Source organism: Corvus brachyrhynchos, unplaced genomic scaffold (assembly GCF_000691975.1).
Source record: "Corvus brachyrhynchos isolate BGI_N302 unplaced genomic scaffold, ASM69197v1 scaffold25, whole genome shotgun sequence".
NCBI lineage: Eukaryota > Metazoa > Chordata > Aves > Passeriformes > Corvidae > Corvus > Corvus brachyrhynchos.
In genome coordinates this window covers 190185-209398 of record NW_008238313.1, presented here as the reverse complement: position 1 = coordinate 209398, position 19214 = coordinate 190185, and the positions used below count along the sequence as shown (strand labels likewise).

General features: G+C 54.9%; 2 protein-coding genes across 6 annotated transcripts; one reads left to right on the top strand and one right to left on the bottom strand.

The window, feature by feature from the left end:
• The first annotated feature begins 3320 nt into the window (after positions 1-3320).
• Positions 3321-9886, top strand: FNDC4 (fibronectin type III domain containing 4). 5 transcript variants are annotated; one of them, XM_017733696.1, is made up of 5 exons: positions 3321-5528; positions 6027-6231; positions 7078-7167; positions 8396-8529; positions 9495-9886. In XM_017733696.1, the coding sequence occupies exons 2-5, from the start codon at positions 6042-6044 to the stop codon at positions 9525-9527; spliced, it is 447 nt and encodes a 148-aa protein (XP_017589185.1). In that variant the 5' UTR covers positions 3321-5528; positions 6027-6041; the 3' UTR covers positions 9528-9886. The 5 variants fall into 5 exon arrangements, with proteins under 5 accessions (XP_017589185.1, XP_017589184.1, XP_017589182.1 ...); XM_017733695.1 differs by having other exon boundaries at positions 9492-9886; XM_017733693.1 differs by lacking the exon at positions 9495-9886 and adding an exon at positions 9249-9387.
• Positions 9887-12891: 3005 nt separating this feature from the next.
• LOC103615222 (low density lipoprotein receptor adapter protein 1) lies at positions 12892-18081 on the bottom strand. Its single transcript, XM_017733691.1, has 8 exons — positions 17887-18081; positions 17246-17358; positions 16218-16332; positions 15765-15837; positions 15228-15340; positions 14263-14315; positions 13298-13338; positions 12892-13136 (listed from the first exon to the last, which is right to left on the bottom strand). The coding sequence occupies exons 1-8, from the start codon at positions 18004-18006 to the stop codon at positions 12979-12981; spliced, it is 786 nt and encodes a 261-aa protein (XP_017589180.1). The 5' UTR covers positions 18007-18081; the 3' UTR covers positions 12892-12978.
• Between the last annotated feature and the right edge of the window lie 1133 nt (positions 18082-19214).

Genomic DNA, 19214 nt, shown 5'->3' with positions numbered 1-19214 from the left:
GGGAGGGACACTCGGGGCTGGGGCGGGCTGGGGCCGGCCGGATGACGGGGATCCTGTCCCTTCCGGCCGGTGTTCGCTGGGACATCGAGCTCAGTGCACCCGAGGCGCCGCTGTCCTTGTGTCCTTTCACTCGCCGGGATGGCCCGCTGTCAGCAGCCGCTTCCTGCTGTTTGCCCCGCGACAGGTTACCGAGATATTAAATCGAATTGCGAGTACCAGACGTGTTCTGCTACATTCTGCCGTGTTGCAAAACACGTAGTGACGGATTCATGAAGAGATGCAGTTGGGGTGTTAAAAAGGGGCCACTTATTTTTAGATGTGCAGTCTGGTGCTTACTCCCTGCTGCAGCAGTAAGTTGGGCAAACATCTGGGTGCCCTTGAGCAGCAGCCCCAAGGGCATGGGCCAGGGGGCAGGGGTGGTCCACTCTCCGGATCACAGCAGAATGGGGATGGCACCGGTGGAGCCGTGCCCTGTCCCTCTGCAGCACCAAATCTGCCAGCATCCCTCGTGAAGGGTATCTGTCTATTTCCCTTTGCTGACCCATGGAGCCGGGATGCATGGCATATCTGATCCCATGTCCAGCCGCCCACCAGCCATCCCTCCCACTGTCCCCTGCCTGTCCCTGCTGCTGCTCACTGGCCATCCCTCCCACTGCCCTCTGGCCATTCCTTCAACTGCCCACTGGCCATACCTCCCAGTGTCCAACCACAGGCTGCAGTGCTGCTGGCTCCTGTACACAGCCCAGCTCTTCCCACCCCTTAATCAGGCCCAAAGGAGCACACAGACAGGACAAAACCTGTGCCAGGCCTTAAGTAAATGACTGTGCTTTCTGTGGGGGTACCCCTTTGGTAATATGGCTTCAATAAAAAGTGAAGCTGGATCATTTATAAATGATGTAGAATCATTAGCAGTTAATACATTGAGCTAAACAGTGGCACACTTTTCCCAGAGAGCCCAGCAGCATCTTGACTTTACAGCCAGAATGTATTGGCTTCAGAGAGCATGCTTTTTGGAGCCCTTGCGTTCACAGACCTTTATGGCAACAGCTCTGGCACGAAGCTGCCCTGATCTCAGCTGCAGAGCAGGCTGGACAGTATTAGATGCAATGTGGGGATTATACACAAAGCTTTGTCCTTTTGAGGTCTTGTAACAACTTTGAGGTCTCATCTGAATTTCATAGAATTCTGGAATGGTGTGGATTGGAAGGGACCTTAAAGTCCATCTCATTCCACCCCCCTGGTATGGGCAATGACACCTTCCACTAGACTTGTTTGCTCCAAGCCCTGTCCAACCTGGCCTTGAGCACTTCCAGGGATGGGGCAGCCATAGTTTCTCTGGACAACCTGTGCCAGGGCCTCACCACCCTCACAGGGAACAATTTCTTTTCAATATCCCATCTAACCCTGGCCTCTGGCAGTGGGAAGCCATCCGCTCCTTGTCCTGTCACTTTGTCCAAAGTCCCTCTCCAGCTCTCTTGGAGTCCCTTTAGGCACTGGAAAGGGCTCCAGTATCTTACCAGAGCATTCTCTCCAGGCTGAACAACCTCAGCTCTCCCAGCCTGTCTTCAGAGCAGAGGTGATTGCCATTAAACATTGCTCTGTGTATCTAGGGTGAACTTCTCAAGTTTTGATTTCTGAGGCTTCTTGTCTTGTCTCTTCCTGATGGGTGTGCAAATCCCGTGTGCTCAGAAATGTATTTTCTGTAGTTCATTCAGCATCAAACTGATCAAGGAACACTGGTTTTTCTAATGCAGAACTGTAGCCTGGACACCAGGTCTCCTGTCACATAGGCTCAGGGCTGCTGGCCTGGAGTCTGCACCAAGTGTGCTTACGATGAGTGAGTTCTGGGGCACTGACAAGCCAAGTGCATTGTGGCTCCATTATGCCCCCATGTCCTCTCACCCTTCTACTGCCAGTGAGGGACAGTCCCTGCACAAGGCCTGTGCAAGCTCTGGCTAAATACAGCTGGAACACTTGCCAGCCCTGTGTGGACTCAGCAGCATGGCTTGTGAATTGGTGCAGTGCCTTTGTTCTCAAATCATCAGGTGACTCAGTCCCAGGGCAGTGTCTCAGCATCCCCAGCCTGAAAACCTCAGCTGGGACAGGCTGGGCTCCTTGCAGAAGCCTAGAAAATTCTCGATCAGAGCTGGACAGCTGCTACAAACTCCATCCACAAACTTCTGTGTCGCAGAGATGTCAGACCCTGTCTTTAATTTCCTCACATACACTTAAAGGTTGGTAGTCAAACTGTCCCCATTGCGCATATTCAGGACTTTTAAAATTCTGTTAGATGTAAAAAAACCACCTAATTCATTACGGTGGATGTATCCTGGAAGCACCATGTCCTGTTCTTGTCCCGAGGCCAGCTGGCAGAGTCTGGTCATATCCATGGTATCAAACTCATGAGTTCCAAAGAAGGAGGCACATCAGTGCTACCTGTGAGGAATGGTTTTCTGGCTTGTCCTAGCTCCCAAGCCATGCCCAAGAGTGGCTTGGGCACATATTGGCTGGTGCAGACCAAATTAGTCCTTGGACCAATCTCCCCCACTGGATTCTTGGGCTGTTCTGACCCCATTATGTTTGCTAGCACACACCTAGCTAGCTACCTAACTAGTGGTAACCTAGGTCAACTGTTCTTACGCTTGAAGACAAGCAGAAACATGCAGCCCCCCATACACCCACACTTTGAAATGCCTGTGTCTGGGACAGTGCAAGGGAGCAGTTGTTTGCTGGCTGACACGGTATTAGCTGAGCAGCTGACCTGACACCAGCCGTGGCTGGGATGGAAAACCAGACTAGGCTGGAAAATGGCCCAGTGGAAAAGGACCTGGGGGTGCTGGCTGACGGCAGCTAAACGTGATCCGGCCCAGAAGGCTAAGAGCATCCTGGCTTGTGTCAGCAATAGTGCGGCAGCAGGACTGGGGCAGTGATTTCCCCCTTCTGCTGGACACTGCTGAGGCACCTTGAATCCCGGTGTCAGTTTTGGGCTGCTCACAACAAGAAAGACATTGAGAGGGGCTGGAGTGTGTCCAGGGAAGAGAACAGAGCTGGGGAAGCGACTGGAGCACAAGTCTGATGGGTGGCTGAGGGAGCTGGGGGAACTCAGACTGGATAAAAGGAGGTTCAGGGGGGACCTTCTCACTCTCTACAACTCCTTGACAGGATGGTGGAGCCTGGTGGGGGCTGGGCTCTTCTTCCAGGGAACAGGTGACAGAACAAGGGGAAATGACCTCAAGTTGTGCCGGTGGAGGTTCAGGTTGGGTATTAGGTAAAATTTCTTCACTGAAAGAGTGGTTAAGCATTGGACAGGCTGCCCAGGACAGTGATGGATTCAGCATCCATGGAAGTGTTCAAGAAATGACTGGACATGACACTTTGTAATATGGTTTAGTGGGCATGGGGTTATTTGGTCAAAGGCTGGAGTTGATGATCTTGGAGGTCTTTTCCAACCACAATGATTCTATAATTTCATCTGCAGGAAGCTCAGCTCCTCTGCCAACAGAGTACCTACACCCCGAGCGGTGGACAGGGCTGAGTCTGTGGCTTTGTTCAGCCTGTTTTGCTGTTGGCTTGTAGGTGAGCACGGTGTGCATGCAGACAAGGCTTAGAGACTCCCTCCCTCTCATAGGTTAGTTATGAACCAGATTCCCACAGGCAAAACTCTAGAGAGACACACTCTCTGTGGGATAAAGGATGTTTGAGTGTATCTTTGAATCCTTTCCAGTTTTCCTGACTCAACCTGTTATGAAGGAGAAAAACAGAATCCTGTGGTGTCCTTGTCTCTGGTGACCCTCTCTCCTGGTGGTGTGTCAAACTTCTGGAGACACACTCAGTCCCAGGGTCTCTCTTAGAACATGTTTTCTGGGCTCTCCTCTCTTTTAATTGCCCTTGGCAGACCACAACCCTGAATTTCTCAGAGTGGGAACCACAGCCTTCCTCTGGTTTGAGCTGAAGCTGGGTATATTCAGATCTGAATGAATGCACTTAAAACAGCTGGTCTGCAAAAATCACCTTTCCTTGTCACTCTATCTGGGGTTGTTGGTGGTGTCATGGTTGTCCTTTCTCTTGTTCTCAGGTGCCCCCTGGAACTCTTTTTCTGTACAAATCACAGGACTGACTGTGTGCTACACAGGCAGCTTGTAGAAGGGCACTGACTTATATGTGGGGAGTGAGAACACACAAACAGCAGCCTCAATGTCTTTCATGTGCTCCTGTGTCTAACTTCCAGACAAAATTTGGCTTTGTGTGCAGGACTGTGTGGGATCCTGCTGTGCTCTTAATGCTGTGAAATCTCAAAGTGGCAATGGTGCAGACCATGGGTCAGTCAGGTCCACTTTCCACAGAACAGCAATGGCCAAGCATTGCTGCCAGCTTTGCAGCCAACAGCACTGCACTGCTGGTGATGCCTAAGATTTTTAGCTTTTTATATTTTTCATATATTTGGGGCTTTGTAGATTGTTAATGCATGGTTGTAGCTTTTAGTACTTTTCCTATCTTTCTTCCCTACATTTAGGAACAATAAAATAACCTTATAAACACATTCCTAAAAATATTATTTAGTCTTAGTCCAAGAAGAGAACCAGGTACAAGGACATTCTGTTTTCCAACCAGAATCTGGAGCAGGCATAACAAAACTGGGGAAAAAGAAACTTCTGGACTGCTTCCAGTGGGGCAGGACCCCAGGAATTATTACCTAACCAACTAACCTTTTAATTGGACCGTATATGATAAGTATACTAATCGACTTACCTTATAAAAATTGTAACATTACTATACCAAATATGATTTTTGCCATATTGTGTACCTGAAAGCTTTCAAGTAAAGGTTTACTTTTATATTCATTCTAACGTTGTTGGGAAGATCTATTCTGTTTTCTAGGCATCACTGGGACAGCCAGCTCTGCCTTCAGCATTGGCCTTTCCTCCATGCCCTGGAGCAAGGAGTAATGCCAGGCAGAGGAGATGGCCAGATTGAGTCGTAGAGTGTGTTTATTCCAAGGTGCCCCATTTCTGTGTCACAATCAATATATCATTGCTGTATCTGGGCTGCTTCCTACGCAGTTCTGGGTGGTGTGCCATGCATTTGTGGTGTGCCCATCCATGGGGCAACCCCAGAGCTCTGTGCCTGCGTACTCCTCATGCACACAGTGGGCAGCTGCCTGCTAGCCCAGGAAGCACCGTGCTGTGTGTGTGCTGCTGCTGGCAGGTCTCATGCTTGTCCATCTGCTGTGCCACTCATCTCCTGGGGACAGTTTTACCAAGGAAGGCGCTCCCTGTAGCCCTAGCCAATATGGTGCTATTGGCAGGTGTTGGAGAGGCCCCATGGTGATGTGCAGGGCTGAGTGCCTGTTCTGAGACATCTTCTTTTGCCTCTTTCCTGTGCCTTGCCTTGGTCCATGCCTGGGTCACCCAGACAGGCCACCGTCCCCTGTCAATGTGACTGTGACGCAGCTGAAGGCAAACTCTGCCACAGTGTCCTGGGATGTGCCAGAAGGAGACGTGGTCATCGGCTATGCCATTCTTCAGCAGGTATCCAGGATCTGTCCCCAGGGGGCTGGGGACACTGATTACCAGCATGCTCCTATGTCCTTTTGCCACAGTCCGGGGCTCCTCTGGCACCTGCCCGAGGACATCTCTGCTGCTGAGCAGCCCTTGCCAGGGTGCCCCATCTGAGCCATCCATCCTGGTGGGAGGCAGAAGACTGTGGGCTGCATTGGGGGGGTAGTCCCTCCAATGGCTTCCCTGGGATTTCTCTAGGTAAGGATGGTGCTTCAGCCATGACATAACCCTTCTTTGCTTGCCTTGCTCTGCCTATGCAGCCCTGGGTGATGGTGGCTTCTCCAGGGAGGTGCCTGGCTCTCAGGCCACACAGGGATGCTGAATAGGCAGTGCTGGCCAGTCTGGCCCACCCTGGGGTGGATGGTTGCCTGGGAAGGGAGGAGTGAGGGCATAGCCCTGCAGCTGGGGGCTTGTGCCTGGTGCAGCTGGAAGCAGCCTCCTGGGGGTGACAGCTTTTCCCTCTGGCAGAGGCAAGATGGGCAGATGCAGCGCTTCATCCGGGAGGTGAACACCACCAACCGTGCCTGTGTGCTGTGGGACCTGGCAGAGGATGCTGACTACATCATCCAGGTGCAGAGCATTGGCCTGTACGGGGAGAGCCAGGCTAGCAAGCGTGTCCACTTCCGCACCCTGAAGGAGACTGATCGTCTGCCTTCCAACAGCTCCAACCAAGGTGAGGCACCTCCTTCCAGCTCGCCCAGGTGCTGCTGGTGGGGCCATACCTGGAGGCCTGTACAGCAGATGAGCAGGGATTCAGCAACCAGTGAGGAAGGTGCTGCCCTGAGCAGCAGGCTGCTGGGGACACACAGGGTTGTACAGGCTGCTGTTGTGTCCACTATGTGTCCACAATAATGTCCCCAAGCTGTGGTTTGCAGCCTTCCTAACCCAGGTCTTAGAACCCATTCAGCTAGGCAGACTGGCCAGGACAGCTGCTGAGGCCTGCCCAACTGCTGCCCGTAGGAAGCCAGAACTGAATAGACTTTCAGATCTTCCAGTCTGCAGGCTACCAAAGGACAAATGACTGAGTCCCATGGTCTCCCTTACTACTCATACCTGTGTTGTCTTGGGGTTGCCTACATGCTGGTCCATGAGAGATAATCCAGGAGTCCCAGAGAGATGGTGCCCATAGAGGGCATGGGAGTCTGTCTCCAGCACTAACCATGAGAGGGATCTTGAGTATGGCAGGGCAAGCAGATGGCTGACTTTCCTCAGAAGTTCTGTGTTCAACTGACCTGACCTGCCCTGGTCACAGTGTAGAAAGAGACCTTACTGATTCCCTACATGAACCCAAACAAGCTGTTGGAATCCCTGACTATCTTTGTAGCAAGGATGGTTTATCTGTCACGGGAAAGCTACAGAATGTCTGGGGGTCCTCTCCCCAGGCAGAATGTCATCCCATACCCTTCCTTGTTTGGGGGAGGTGGGCTTCTCTCCTTTGGAGTTCCTCAAATCCTCCAGTGTTGCTGTAGTGGGAGAATATGTGCTGCCAACCCTGCTTGGGGGGGTCTCTTCTCTGCAGGTGACATCACCATGGAAGGGCTGGACAAAGACCGGCAGCTGCAGACAGGCGAGATTATTATCATTGTGGCTGTGCTGCTCATGTGGGCGGGTGAGTGCCACAAGCAGTGTTCTGGGGCAAAGGTACAATCCGTGGTTCAGAAAGAGGATGTGGCTTAAGGGAGTGCAGAGGCACATTGGTGAGGGTCTGGCACCCTTTCTAGTAAGTCTATTGAGTCTCTCTAGGAGTTGGAGCCAGTGGGGTAAAAGGAGCAACCACAGCCACTGCTCAGCAGTAATGGCCTGGAGTATGCGGAAGAGCAGGAGACAGAATGGGACCTGGAATTAGAGGGTGAGAGCATCCCAGCTGACAGTGAGGATTGTGTTGCTTGGGCCTTAGATGTCATGACTGATAACACTATCTGGTAGAGGCTGTACCTCAGTCTGCTAAAGCTGTAATGTGGGTGATTTGCTCCTGTACAGCATGATTAAGGCCAGTGCTCCAGCAGGCAGCAGGTTGCCCTGGGAGCATGGGAGCCTAGAAGGTAAGTCAGCTCCTGACTGGTCACATGCAGCTGCTGTGAATGGGAAGTCATTGATCCCCTGCTCCCTTCCCAGTAAATGTGGATTTTGTAGTGGCATCTTGCAGAAATTTCTCCTTGCCCTGGCCTTGACACTTTTCTAGTGCGCTGGAAGAATATACAAGATGACTCCTGGGAGTTTACATCTGGCATGGGTTGATGTGTCAGGATGCCAACTGGAAGGAGTCAGGCCCAGTCCGTGTGTGTCTGTGTGTTATCACACACACACTGGGGGTTGAGTGAGTCCAGCATGGTCACACCTGGGGGCATAGCTCCAGACTCCTGTGTCCAGGGTTCCCAGGTGTGGGACATGCTGCATGAGATGCGTGCTGTTAAACCATGACAGAGTGACTGACCCCAGAGCCAGTTTGCACAGACAAGGACAAAGGCTGGCTTTTTTGAGGGTCACAAGCTCAGTAACTTTAATGCCTTGCTGGAGGCACTCCAAAACCCATGCAGCTGCCCACTGACCTCACTGTCCCTCTTTGAGTGCCTCAGCATCTGCCTTTGGTGAGTGCTGAGCACCTCACGTGTGGCCCAATGGCCTTAGCTACATCCATGTCTGTCTGTCCAAGGAAACTGGCCTGGCCACATATGCAGAGGTACCCGAGGTGGTGTAAGCTGATGCAAGTGGGGGTGTGGGTGTGCAGCACCCCAAGGAGCCCTGGATGCAACTGCTCTGCAGCTGGGACGCCGTCGGGAGGGGAGACAGAGGCAGCCACTGTGAGGGAGTCCTTCATCCAGTCTATCTTTCGGCAGCGGTGATCGCCCTGTTCTGCAGACAATATGATATCATCAAGGATAATGACTCCAACAACAACAAGGAGAAGACAAAGCCGTCCTCAGAACATAGCACGCCAGAGCGACCAAGCGGAGGGCTGCTGCGGAGCAAGGTGAGTGGGGAGGGCTGGCAGGGGGGATGGCATGTGGCATCTGCTGGGGCTTGCAGCCTGGACAGATTCTGACTCTCTCCAGAAATGGAAACACCCCAGCTTGTGCTCTCACCCCAGAGACTGAGGGCTTTTAGGGTGCAGCCCTGGTCTCCGGGGCAGTGTGTGTGCCCCATGGGTGATTGCAGGAGAAATATTGGAAGAGATGATAGGATATAACAGCTGGGAGAGCTCTTGCATTGCAGGGTGGTACCTGATCTCTGACTGTAACAGACCCTTCATCATGCCCCTCCAAGGCTGCACCTCTCCTGCACTGATGGACAGGTCTGGCTCCTGCCTGTTCAGGCAGGAGTGGACATGCTAGGCAGCTGTTCTCATGGTTCCTGCACTAGTCTGTCACTGCTCCCTTTCTGCCTTCACTTCAGCTGGCTCCAGGTCATCACCACACAAGTCATTCCAGAGCCCCTTCCTCACCCTGATGGGAGTGCTATGCCAGGCTGTGGATGGGGAGGGAGCAGTACCTTCATCTGGCTGTTCCCTCAGCACCTGACATTTCTCCCTTTGTTACCTGCCAAAGACAGTGATTTATAGCCCTGATGCTCTAATGGGACCGTATGTTAGGTTTTTGCTTGTGTCTCATCTGCCGCCTCTGTCAAGGGTGGGAACTCCCCTCACTGTGTTGCCTGACTGCTCCACTGATACCACATCTTGGTTTCCAGCAGATGTCAGGAGCAGAAACTTCCTGTTTGGACTTCAAGGCCCCAGTTCCCCTCCTCCAGATTTTTCAGCTTGCTGATTACTCCTTGCCAAAGAGATCCCTCCTCTTGGATCCCTACTCCAAACTGACCCTGCTCTGCTGAGGTCTGCTGGTCTTAATGCCTGCCACAGCCTGAGGGGCTCTGACATGGGGTCTGATCCCAGTGGTGCAGCAAAGCAGGGTCTTAAAGCAGATTTTTCTCTCATAGAAGAAATCTCCCTCGGTCAATATCATCGAGGTGTAAGTGCAGCACCAGTTCTGCCGTCTGGGATCTTGGGTGTCCTGCCAGAGCCAAAGCAGGCCTTGGAAGAAGAGGCCAGCACCAGGCGCCCAGCCTGGAATTCAGCATGCGACGATCCACGTATCAGAACTCCCGCTTTCCTGAGGGTACCTGTCTGGGGATGTGCATGGAGCCAGCTCCCAAGCCATGCATGCAGAGTGTGGCCCTGCCCATCCCACATACCTGGCCCCCCCTCCCCTCCCAGTGCGGAGCATGAAGTTGAGGACAGGTGGGGGCCCACACCACCGGCTAGGGTCGGGGGAGCCAAGGGGAGCTGAGCCGAGGGGCTGGTGCACTGGCCTGAGGGGAGGCCACGTTCCTGTGCGCGGGCTTGTCCCTAGGGTCGGGGCTGCCAAGGGGAGCCGAGGGGCTGGTGCACTGGCCTGAGGGGAGGCCACGTCCCTGTGCGCGGGCTTGTCCAAAGCCCTGGGTGCAGCTGTGGCACTGGACCCCTGCCCAGCATCAGGGGGCAGACCTTGCTCTCAGCTGCCTGTTTGGCCTTGGGGGTTGCTTGCAGAGAGCAGGAGCTGCTCCCCTCAGGGCCCTGGGGCTGAGGGAACAGGGCAGTGCAGGCATTACCCCAGCACTGCCAGGAGAGCTGTGCCCAGGTGGTAGGAGGGTTTGTCTGTGGGGCTGGGCCCAGCCAGTACAGGGGATGAGCAGATTGCTGCTGAAGAACAGGGCTCCACTGCACCCTGTCATGGCTGTGCAGGGGCTTCAAATTCTCTGTCTACTGCAGAGGACAAAGACACAAGGGACAATGAGGAGCTAGTGCTGTCACAGTGCCTGGCCAGCCCGCAGAGCCTGCAGCCGGGGCAGGGAGTGCTGGTGGGAGCCCCACAGGGCTGGGGGAGTGGGCAGTGTCAGGGCATGGCTGTAGCTCTGCTGTGTCCCCAGTAGGGCTCAGTGCTGGCACATTCAGGCTTGTTGAGGGCAGCTGCCAAGCACTTTTTGAGCAGCAAAGTGCCTGTGCTGCCTGAAGGAGACAATGTGGTGAGGTGTGCAAGATCTCACTTGGAGGGAATAGGGTGAAACAAGGAGGCTCCCTGCTGCCCTGGCTGCTGCTCTCCCTCCATGCTCTGCTCTGCAGCCTGCCACATACAGGCTCTGCAGCCCTGGACTCAAGCATCACAGGATCCAGCGTCTTCCAGGAATAAATCTCCCAGTAAAAGCACTTTCAGGACTTTTCCTTCCAGGTGCTGCTCAGCTCCTGCTGCAGGACTAGGCGGGGAACGGACAGGATAAGCAACTCCTGTGGCAGGGTCTTTTCAATAAAAGTATCCTGGCTCAAAGGCAGCATCAGAGCTGCAGGTCTGTGTGTGTCCATGCATGCATACATGTACGAGTTCTTGAATGCATGTGTCCTGGCCTGTAGGAGATCTGTTCCTGCATGTTGTGCAAGAGCTGGAGGTCCTCCGTGGTCACCTCATACCCCTCTGGCCCTTAGGGAGAGCTGCTGCTGCGAGCTGGGCCATGTGGTGCTGCTGGACCAGCTGCAGGCTTTCCCACTGAGGGTGACATCTCTGCAGAGAGCAGAGGTGTCCCAGCAGCAGGACCAAGAAGAGGAACAAGGTCTGACCCTGACAGGCTGCAGGATGGAATGACCTGTGCTGCTCTCTGCTCAATTGAGGAGAGGGGTATCTGAGGAGCAAAAGCACCGTGGCGGTGGGATGCAACTGCTGCTGGGCTGTAACCTGGGCTGCAGGGAGCATGGCCACAGCTCCAGAGACACAAACAGCTTGCTTTGCCTGCTAGCTTTTTTTTTTTTTCAAGGAGGTACATCAGAAAAAAACTAGGGCTGTCAGGGAAGTATAAGAGTTTTAAGGATGTTCTAGTGCCCTGGAAAAGGTTTAGAAGTTCTGTCTTGGAAGGTCACAGCAGACACGCCTGCTGTTATGAGATTTTTAGTCAGGCCAGAGGCACACACAAAGAATCAAATGTGTAGCAGAGGTGAGGAACTAGGGAAGGCATGAAAAAAAGTCAAAACGCAGAGGTTGTGACCAAATAAAACAAACAACACAAAAGTCTGACATTAAATGTAAAATCAGGGGGTGTTGTTGAGGAAAAAACCGTCTCCCTCTGCAAAAAACCAAACCAAACCCCAATCCGCCACTTCTTCTCAGGCTATGGCGGTGCAGGAGGGCAGGGAACTGCAGAGATGAGTGCTGGAAGCTGAGAGCCTGACAGTGACCTGCTTAGCCTAACAACAGTTACATGTTGCTCTGTACTGCCAGCTGAGGGAGAAAAGGCATGAAACCACATTCAGTATGCGAAACTACATTCAATACGCAAAACCACAAGTGAAAAAAACCATGCACAGCTCCTGACTGATCCATGGCACTCCAGGCATCCCCAGTGCTTGTGGCACTCACTGGGAGACTGGCCCTGCCACCCCAGCTGCAGCCAGCGATTGGTGCTCAGCTAGGCTGTCAGTGCCACCAGCCTGAGAAGGGCAGCTGTGCAGAGATGGGACAGGAACCCAGTAGTGAGGGCCTCGAACACAGCTGCAAGCTGTCAGCTGCCAGAGAAACCAGACGTCCTGGTGGCTGCAGCCTCCCCTGCCCCATCTGGGGAAAGAAACCAAGTGCCTGGCTTGCCTCTGTAGAGCACAGCTGGGGTGCAGCAGGGTACAGACACTTCAGAGCAGCTGGCACACAAGGGCTTGTGTCTGCCCTGGCCTCAGCATGGTCAGTGTCAGCTCCTGTCAGTACAGGTGACATTCACAGGTGCTCAAGACACCAGCACAGCACAGCAAAGCCTAAACCTGCTCCTCCCAAGTCACAAAGGCACCCTGAGCCCTGGCAGCCCTCAGCACAGGAGGAACAGCTCCCTCAGGGCTTGCAGTCAAGGAAAATGTGGGAGTTCCAGGCTCCATGAGCTTGGGGCACAGCAACCCTCACCACAGGCGATGCACCAGACACAGCACCCTGCATGCTTATGCATGGTGCCCATCCAGCACTCAAACCCAAATGACAACAGTAAAAAACTCAGTTTATTTCTCTATAAAGGCAGAGCTTTCCTTTAAAAACCAGGTTGTTTTACTCGAGAGAGGGTATGGGGCTGAACTGCAGGGGCAAGGCCTTCATCACACCAAGAGCTATTGCTCCCTGAGGGTGTACACTGCCTGCATCAGGCAGGCTCAGAGCACACGGGGTGGTCCTGCGTGGCCCAGGAGTGAGCAGAGTGAGGAGCATGGGTCTCCCAGCCCAAGCTGGGAGCAGCTGCAGCTTGAGGCAGGTTCATGCAGGTGGCACAGGACAAGGAGCAGGTGTTGCAGCCTGTGCACTCTATGGCAGCAGTGCCAGCAGCCCCCGTGCCAGGAGGGCAGTGCCAGGGCAGGGGTGGGCACTGGCTGGCCCAGGTGCAGGCACAGGGTGAATCCTGAGTGGCTGGTCCGTTGTTGCAGAGATTTGGCTTAGCCCAGGGGAGTCTTGGGGCCAGCAGTCCTGGGACCAGTGCTTGGGGAGTTTCCAACCCCTCCCAGCACCTTCCAGCTGTCCGGGGGCGGCCCCAGGCGGTAGCACAGTAGCTGTGCTGTAGGAGAGCTCAACTGCGGCACAAGAGGTGTTAATTCTGAAAGGTGAGAGAAAGGAAGACATGGACCATAAGGCATATGGCTGGGAGCCCAGCACAGCCTGCGAGGGGAAGCAGACGTTCCCAGGTGAGCATCAGCCCCCCTTGCCTTACAGAGGACATGTGGGGGGATGAGCCAATGCAGCACTGAAGGAACTTACCTGCTGGGCTGTGGGCTCCCCTCCCCAGCTCCTCCATGCTGCTTTGGAAGAGAACACAGCATCCATCATACCCCAAGCATGGCCTTCTGAGAGACATGGCATGCTCATGACCCTGACGAGGCAGGAATGGTGCTGCAGCACCAGGCACTAGGAGTGCAGAAGGCCCTAAGCCCCATTTCTACCAAACTCCCTCCCCAGGCCAGCCTGTCCCGAGATTGCAAAGCCATATCTCCTTCCCATCAGGAGCCCCATGTCCAAAGGGGTGGTGCTTCATTGGGCTACACATACAGCTCCAGTCTGTGCATGCACTGGTTCCCGGGCGACACCAGCTCAGCCCAAGCTCAGACCTGCCAGACCCCAGCTGGGTGCCCGCTGCCACATATATGGAGAACAGCCATGATGGAATGGGCCTCTCAGGCCCACCACCAGCACTTCCGTAGACCTGCAGGTTAATCCTCTGCTGCTGGACTGTTCCATCAGCTCCTCAGCATAGGACACACATCATCAAGCTCAGCCCACAACCCCAGTCCATCCAGAAGTCAGCATGACCAGGCCTCCATTCTGGTCCAGCCCCCAGGGAAATCAGTGGGAGAAGAGGGACAACTCCTGAGTCCCATTTGGGAGGCATGTCTGGACAGGCTGGCCTCAGCAAAGACTGGCAGAAACAGAGTAAGAAACATCTCTGGATGCATCCTGGGGGTCAGCATCTGTCCCCCACATCTCTGCTGCAAAAGCTGGACTGCATGGTCTGTCCCTCCACCACTCAACCCTCTGTTCACTTGAGCTTTCAGCTGATAGTGGCAGAGAAAGAGCAGGAAGCTTCCTCCTTGGTTCCATGCAGCTCTCCTCCATGGTCCCACCATGCCCATTGCCCCAGAAGCTCCCCTTGCATGGGGCACAGAGAAGGAAACAAGACAGGATTCACCAGAGAGATCCCTGAACACAAACAGCAGCTCACCACCTACCCAGATAAGGTTTCACTGATCTTATCATCTTCCTCCTCCTCCTCCTCCTCCTCCTGGCAAGCAAACAAAAACCCACCATGACATCTCACTGCATGGGCAGGCCTCTGCCAGGAGTGAGGCTGGGCTGCTCAGAACCCATCTGGCCCCTTCACAAGACAGTCACTCCCCAGGCACAGTACAAAGGCTTCCCACAGGCAGTGGGGGAAAGACTGGAGTGCTGGGCTGCCAGAACCCTCTAGGCTTGGGCACACAAGGACAGACAGGCCATAGCTTGTCCCACATCCCCTCCAGGAGTGAAGCCCCAAACACAAGCTGTGAGCGTGGACAGAGCTGCTGACACAGTGCACCTCTGCCCAGGGACAGTGGTGGGTGTGCACACCCTGCAGCTGGAGGGGCAGACAGAGACTACTGGGAGCAGGCTGCACGCAGGTACAACCCAAGCACTGCCAGGCTGGACTCACACTGGAAGCATGAGGCCAAGGACCAAGCATCCAGAAGCTCCCAGGCAGGGATACAGTGAGACCAGCATGACAATGCTCCAATTGCTGTGGCCATGCAGGAGGTGCAGTGCAGATGGGCTGGGCTGAGCCTTAGCCCAGGCTGGCAGGATGATGATCCAAGGGTCCTCTCCTTCAGAGGCAGCTCTGCCCCCAGCCATGAAACCAGGTGTGCAGCCCAGGTCCTAGGACCCTGTGTGACAGAGCCAGCAGAGCAGGGCTGAGGCTGCAGCAGTGCTGGGCCTGACAGCAGAGCTCCAGGAGTACAGACACTAAGGAACTGCACCTGCTGTGTGAGCCACACAGTATAGTGCACCTCCTCACATCAGACTGCCATGTGCGATGGGGACTGTGCAGGTATCAACAGGGTTCTGGGAGGGCAGGAGCAGGGAGCTGCAGAAGGGTCACTCTGTCCCTGGCCTAACTCCAGACAGCCCTGGGCATGGACCTGACTTGCACATACTGTACCCCAAACTGGTGTCTGAAGGGAGCGCTCCCTGGGGGGGCTGGCTCACGGGGTCTGCCGGGCTCACTGCTCTCCAAGACACATGAAGGGTGAAGGGGCTGATCCTGCCTAGAGCCTGGGACAGGGCAAAAGCAGCAGTTAGTGCCTGCAACCTGCAGAAAGCCCAGCTGGGAATGTACAGGCAGGACTGTGGGTGAAGAACAGGGAATCCCTGCCGTGCTGGCGGAAGGGTGCAAAGAAGGGTGAGGGGTCACTGCTCAGGGCAGGTACCACCAGGCCCTGAGCTGGGCTACAGCTCAGCAATGCACGGCAGTTCAGCACAGAGAGCAGGTACACACCTCCCACCCCAACCCACCCCAGCCAGAGATAGGGGAGTGGCAGAGAACACAACCACAAGGACAACACTCTCCCTGCCTGGTGTGTAACACGAGCCAGGCAGCAAGCCATCTCCCCTTCCACACAGCCCAGGATAGGGTCCCACACCAGAGACACTGATCCCAGGGCTATGCAGAAGGACACATCTGAGAAATTCCTCTTACCTGCATGTGTTGCTTCCCAGAGATCCAGCGCCATCTGAAAGGCCTGGGCCACAGTCAGAGTCACAGCCTGGGCCTGTGTACATGAAAGAGAGGGAATGTCTGCTTCCATCTGGGCCCTCAATCCAGGATAACCTCAGTGCCTTGAAATCTGAGACCCCCAGCATCCCTTGCTGCCTGTCCCTGCAGAACACACAGATGGAAGGCCAGAGCTCAGTTCTGTGTCTGTCTGCCCCTGGGGGCCAGCCACCCCCAAGAGCAGACCCTCAGGAGCTGGGACAGGAAATCCCCCTTTGCTTACTCCCTGCCTCTGCAGCACATGAGCACACCCACTCGCTGGCTCCTAATCCAGCTGAGGTTTGCAGAGGTAATGGCCCCTCTCACTGAAGGGAAAGAAAGCAGGCCCTTGCTCCCACCCATACCTCATGGAGCCAAGAGCAGAAGGCAAGTGCTTACAATCTTCTTCTTGGGTGAGAGGAAGGCATGGCACTCCAGTGCCCCGCTCTCCTGGCTCTGGGCAACATAAGCAAAGACTTTGTTCTGCAGCTTGTCTGTTGTACAGTAGGAGATCCTGTGGGCAGAAAGGAGCCGTCAGGACAATCCGGGACCCTGGCACTGGACTTCTGCTGCACTCCCAGCACATCAGCAAGCACTGCTGACAACCTGAGGCTTTCACCTGCCCAAGCTGACCACACAGCCCAAACCCCCAGCAAGGGCCAGAGGCTGCCTGGCACCTGAAGCAGGTAAGAGATCACTGCATCCACAGGCACTCCCTCCTGCGCCGTCCCAGTGTACCTTGTAGTTTTCTGATGGCCAGCTCAACCCAGTGTGTGAACTCAAGCATTGGGACAAGAGGAGCACAGAAGGGTAGGTGATTGCCTCCAAGGACACAGCTGGAGGCCAGGCAGAGGGATGTTCTGACCTGGCACATCAGCTCTGGCGCTGAGACCTACATTTTGCAGCAAATGTCTCTGCTTCCCATCTAGCCACCAGACTTACTGCCCTCACACCCAGCACCCACAGACACCCAACCCAGCCAAAGGACAAGTGGCAGCAGAAGAAATCAACATCAGCTCTCACAGCAACTGCCTTTAGCCCACCCATGCAAGCTGCAGTTTCTGGCAGCCTACAGCCAGAAGGGTGGTCCCATGGCAGTGGAGGCAGACGTGCAGTCCTGTTCTAACTGTGGGGCTTTCCAATCACGAGCCTCAAAATCCTGCTGCATGCCAGAAGAGCCAAGCAGGGCAAAAGGAGATGATGGATGGGCTGATGAACTCAAGTCCGCCCAGGACCCTGCCTACACTCAGCCTCAGACAGTGCTGGGGGCACAGCACAGGGAGGGTACAGGCCTCAGGGAGCCAAGGAAAGACCTAAGTTTGAAGGTACTGCTGACAGAAGGCCCAGCCCTCCTTGGCTACTCAAATTCCCATCAGTCTTCAGCTGACTGCTGGGGAACACCCAGCCCACACCCATGACATGCCCACCTGTAGATGGAGATGTTCTCCACCATCTCTTTAGTGTCTGCATCCTGCAGCGAGATGCCCCTCGGAGACACCGTCAGAATCACCTTCTGAAACTTGCGAGCTCCGACCCGTGCCTGGCAGTAGAAAGACACCAGCAATTTCTGCAAACCTGGCAAGGGTCTTCACTTCGCCCCCTTGCTGGAAGGAGCCCCGCAGACTCTGTACAGTATCACTCACTTGGATACTTGCTGCAAAGACTCCTGCTGTAGGGATAGGACAGCAGAGTCTGGCAATCAGGCATGCCCTGCACAGAACACTCTTCGAATCTGTTCACACTACTGTCACACACAGGAAGGGATAGACCCCACCTCCCGCAGTACTCCACCCTCCTCTCTGTGCTGTACCAGGCACAGCTCTGCTCCCAGATAGGTTCAGGTGTGGGAGTGGGTGGCTGGGGCTGTCCTGCAGGAAGGCAGCTTCCCCACATCACACAGGCAGACACCAGTAGCCTCCTGCATGCCACCTTCCTCTTGGGAAGGGCACAGTCCCTCACTAGGACACAGTCCCTCACTAGGAGCTCAGGGCTAGGACACAGACACCTCCCAGAGTCCAGGGGCTGGGCTCTGACCTCAGCACACCAGGGCCCCAGCACTGGGTCTCACCGTGGCCACGATCCTGCGGATGGCGGCAGCAGCCATGTCTTCTCCTTTTGGTTTTTCTACCAGCGTCATGCCCAGATACTTGAGGGTGAAGCACATCCCCTCAAGCAGCGGCTCCTGCATATCGCCCCAGCTCTCAGGAAGCTCTGCGAAGACAAAAGCCCTTACAAGCCATGTGCCAGCAGCCCCACAGCTAGTTCCAGCAGAGCCACCCCACGCGTGGCTCACAGCAGCAGTGTTGCTCCTTGCCCCCAGCAGGACACTCTCCTGGCTCTGTGACACTAAGAGGAACAGAAGGAGTGGGCAGTTCACCCTTGAAGCTTTAGTCCTCTAGCCCTGGAAGTCCAGGCTCTGTCAGCACAGACAGCTCCTGCATATCTGCACAGGGCTGAGGATGCTGCAGCCCTCACTGCTATCTGCAAAAACCTTGCATTCCTGGGTCTCATCTGTTTCAGTCTCTGTGGTGCATTCGTCTCAGCCACCTGAGCTGCTGGCACACTCGAAGAGCAGCAGCACTTACTGCCACGCTCAGATCAAAATCCCCAGATTGTCCCAGTGTAAGCAGAGCCAAACACCTTGGCATCTCACTTGCAGCAGCAGGCTGCCAGGGCAGGGGCAGCTTAGTCAGCACTTGTGATCCAAGCTGGGGTGACTGGGAAGCAACTGCACCACAGAGATGCTAAAGAGATGGGAATTGCCAAGGTATGTACTGTTCATGCTAAGCTAATACTTTCCAGGGTTATTTTCACCTCTTCCCTGGGATTTGCTCCCTGAGCATTACTAGCACACTTGCAGAAGGGTCCAACTCATAATTGGAATAATCTGAACCCACAGGGAAATCAGGAGCCTTTATTTGCACAGTGTACTCTTGCACAAGTGACAACTATCAGGGAGCCTGCCTGGTGCCATGCAGGCACCAGTGACCTCCACCCCGGACAGGAGAACCCTGTGTCACTCCAAGCTCTGAGGACAGTCCATGTATACCAGGGCTGCCAGGGCAAGCGCTGCTGCTCCAGCATAGCCTTGGGCAGCCAACTGAGAACAGCCAGACATGGCCCTCCTGTGCCACAGGGTGCCTGCGGGGTCATGGAATCATGGAGCGGTTTGGGTGGGAAAAGATCTTAAAGCTCATCCAGTTCCACTCCCCTTCCACAGGCAGGGACACCTTCCACTAGACCAGGTTGCCCCCAGCCCCGTCCAGCCTAGTCTTGAACACTTCCAGGAATTGTGTCCTTGGGTCGGTCTCGGATCCTGCCGTGCCGCAGATAGCACGGGCTGGCCTGGCACACTCGCAGAGGACCAGGCGCGGCGGGCCGCGGGGGGGCGGGGGG

Coding starts and splice junctions, on each gene's coding strand:
- FNDC4 (XM_017733692.1), top strand. CDS start 6,042: ATGCAGCGCTTCATCCGGGAGGTGAACACCACCAACCGTGCCTGTGTG. Junction 6,232..7,077: donor TTCCAACAGCTCCAACCAAG/GTGAGGCACCTC, acceptor TCTTCTCTGCAG/GTGACATCACCATGGAAGGG. Junction 7,168..8,395: donor TGTGCTGCTCATGTGGGCGG/GTGAGTGCCACA, acceptor ATCTTTCGGCAG/CGGTGATCGCCCTGTTCTGC.
- LOC103615222 (XM_017733691.1), bottom strand. CDS start 18,006: ATGCAGGAGCCGCTGCTTGAGGGGATGTGCTTCACCCTCAAGTATCTG. Junction 15,341..15,764: donor CTGGGAAGCAACACATGCAG/GTAAGAGGAATT, acceptor GCCCTGTCCCAG/GCTCTAGGCAGGATCAGCCC. Junction 14,316..15,227: donor CCTTCAGACACCAGTTTGGG/GTACAGTATGTG, acceptor TTTGCTTGCCAG/GAGGAGGAGGAGGAGGAGGA.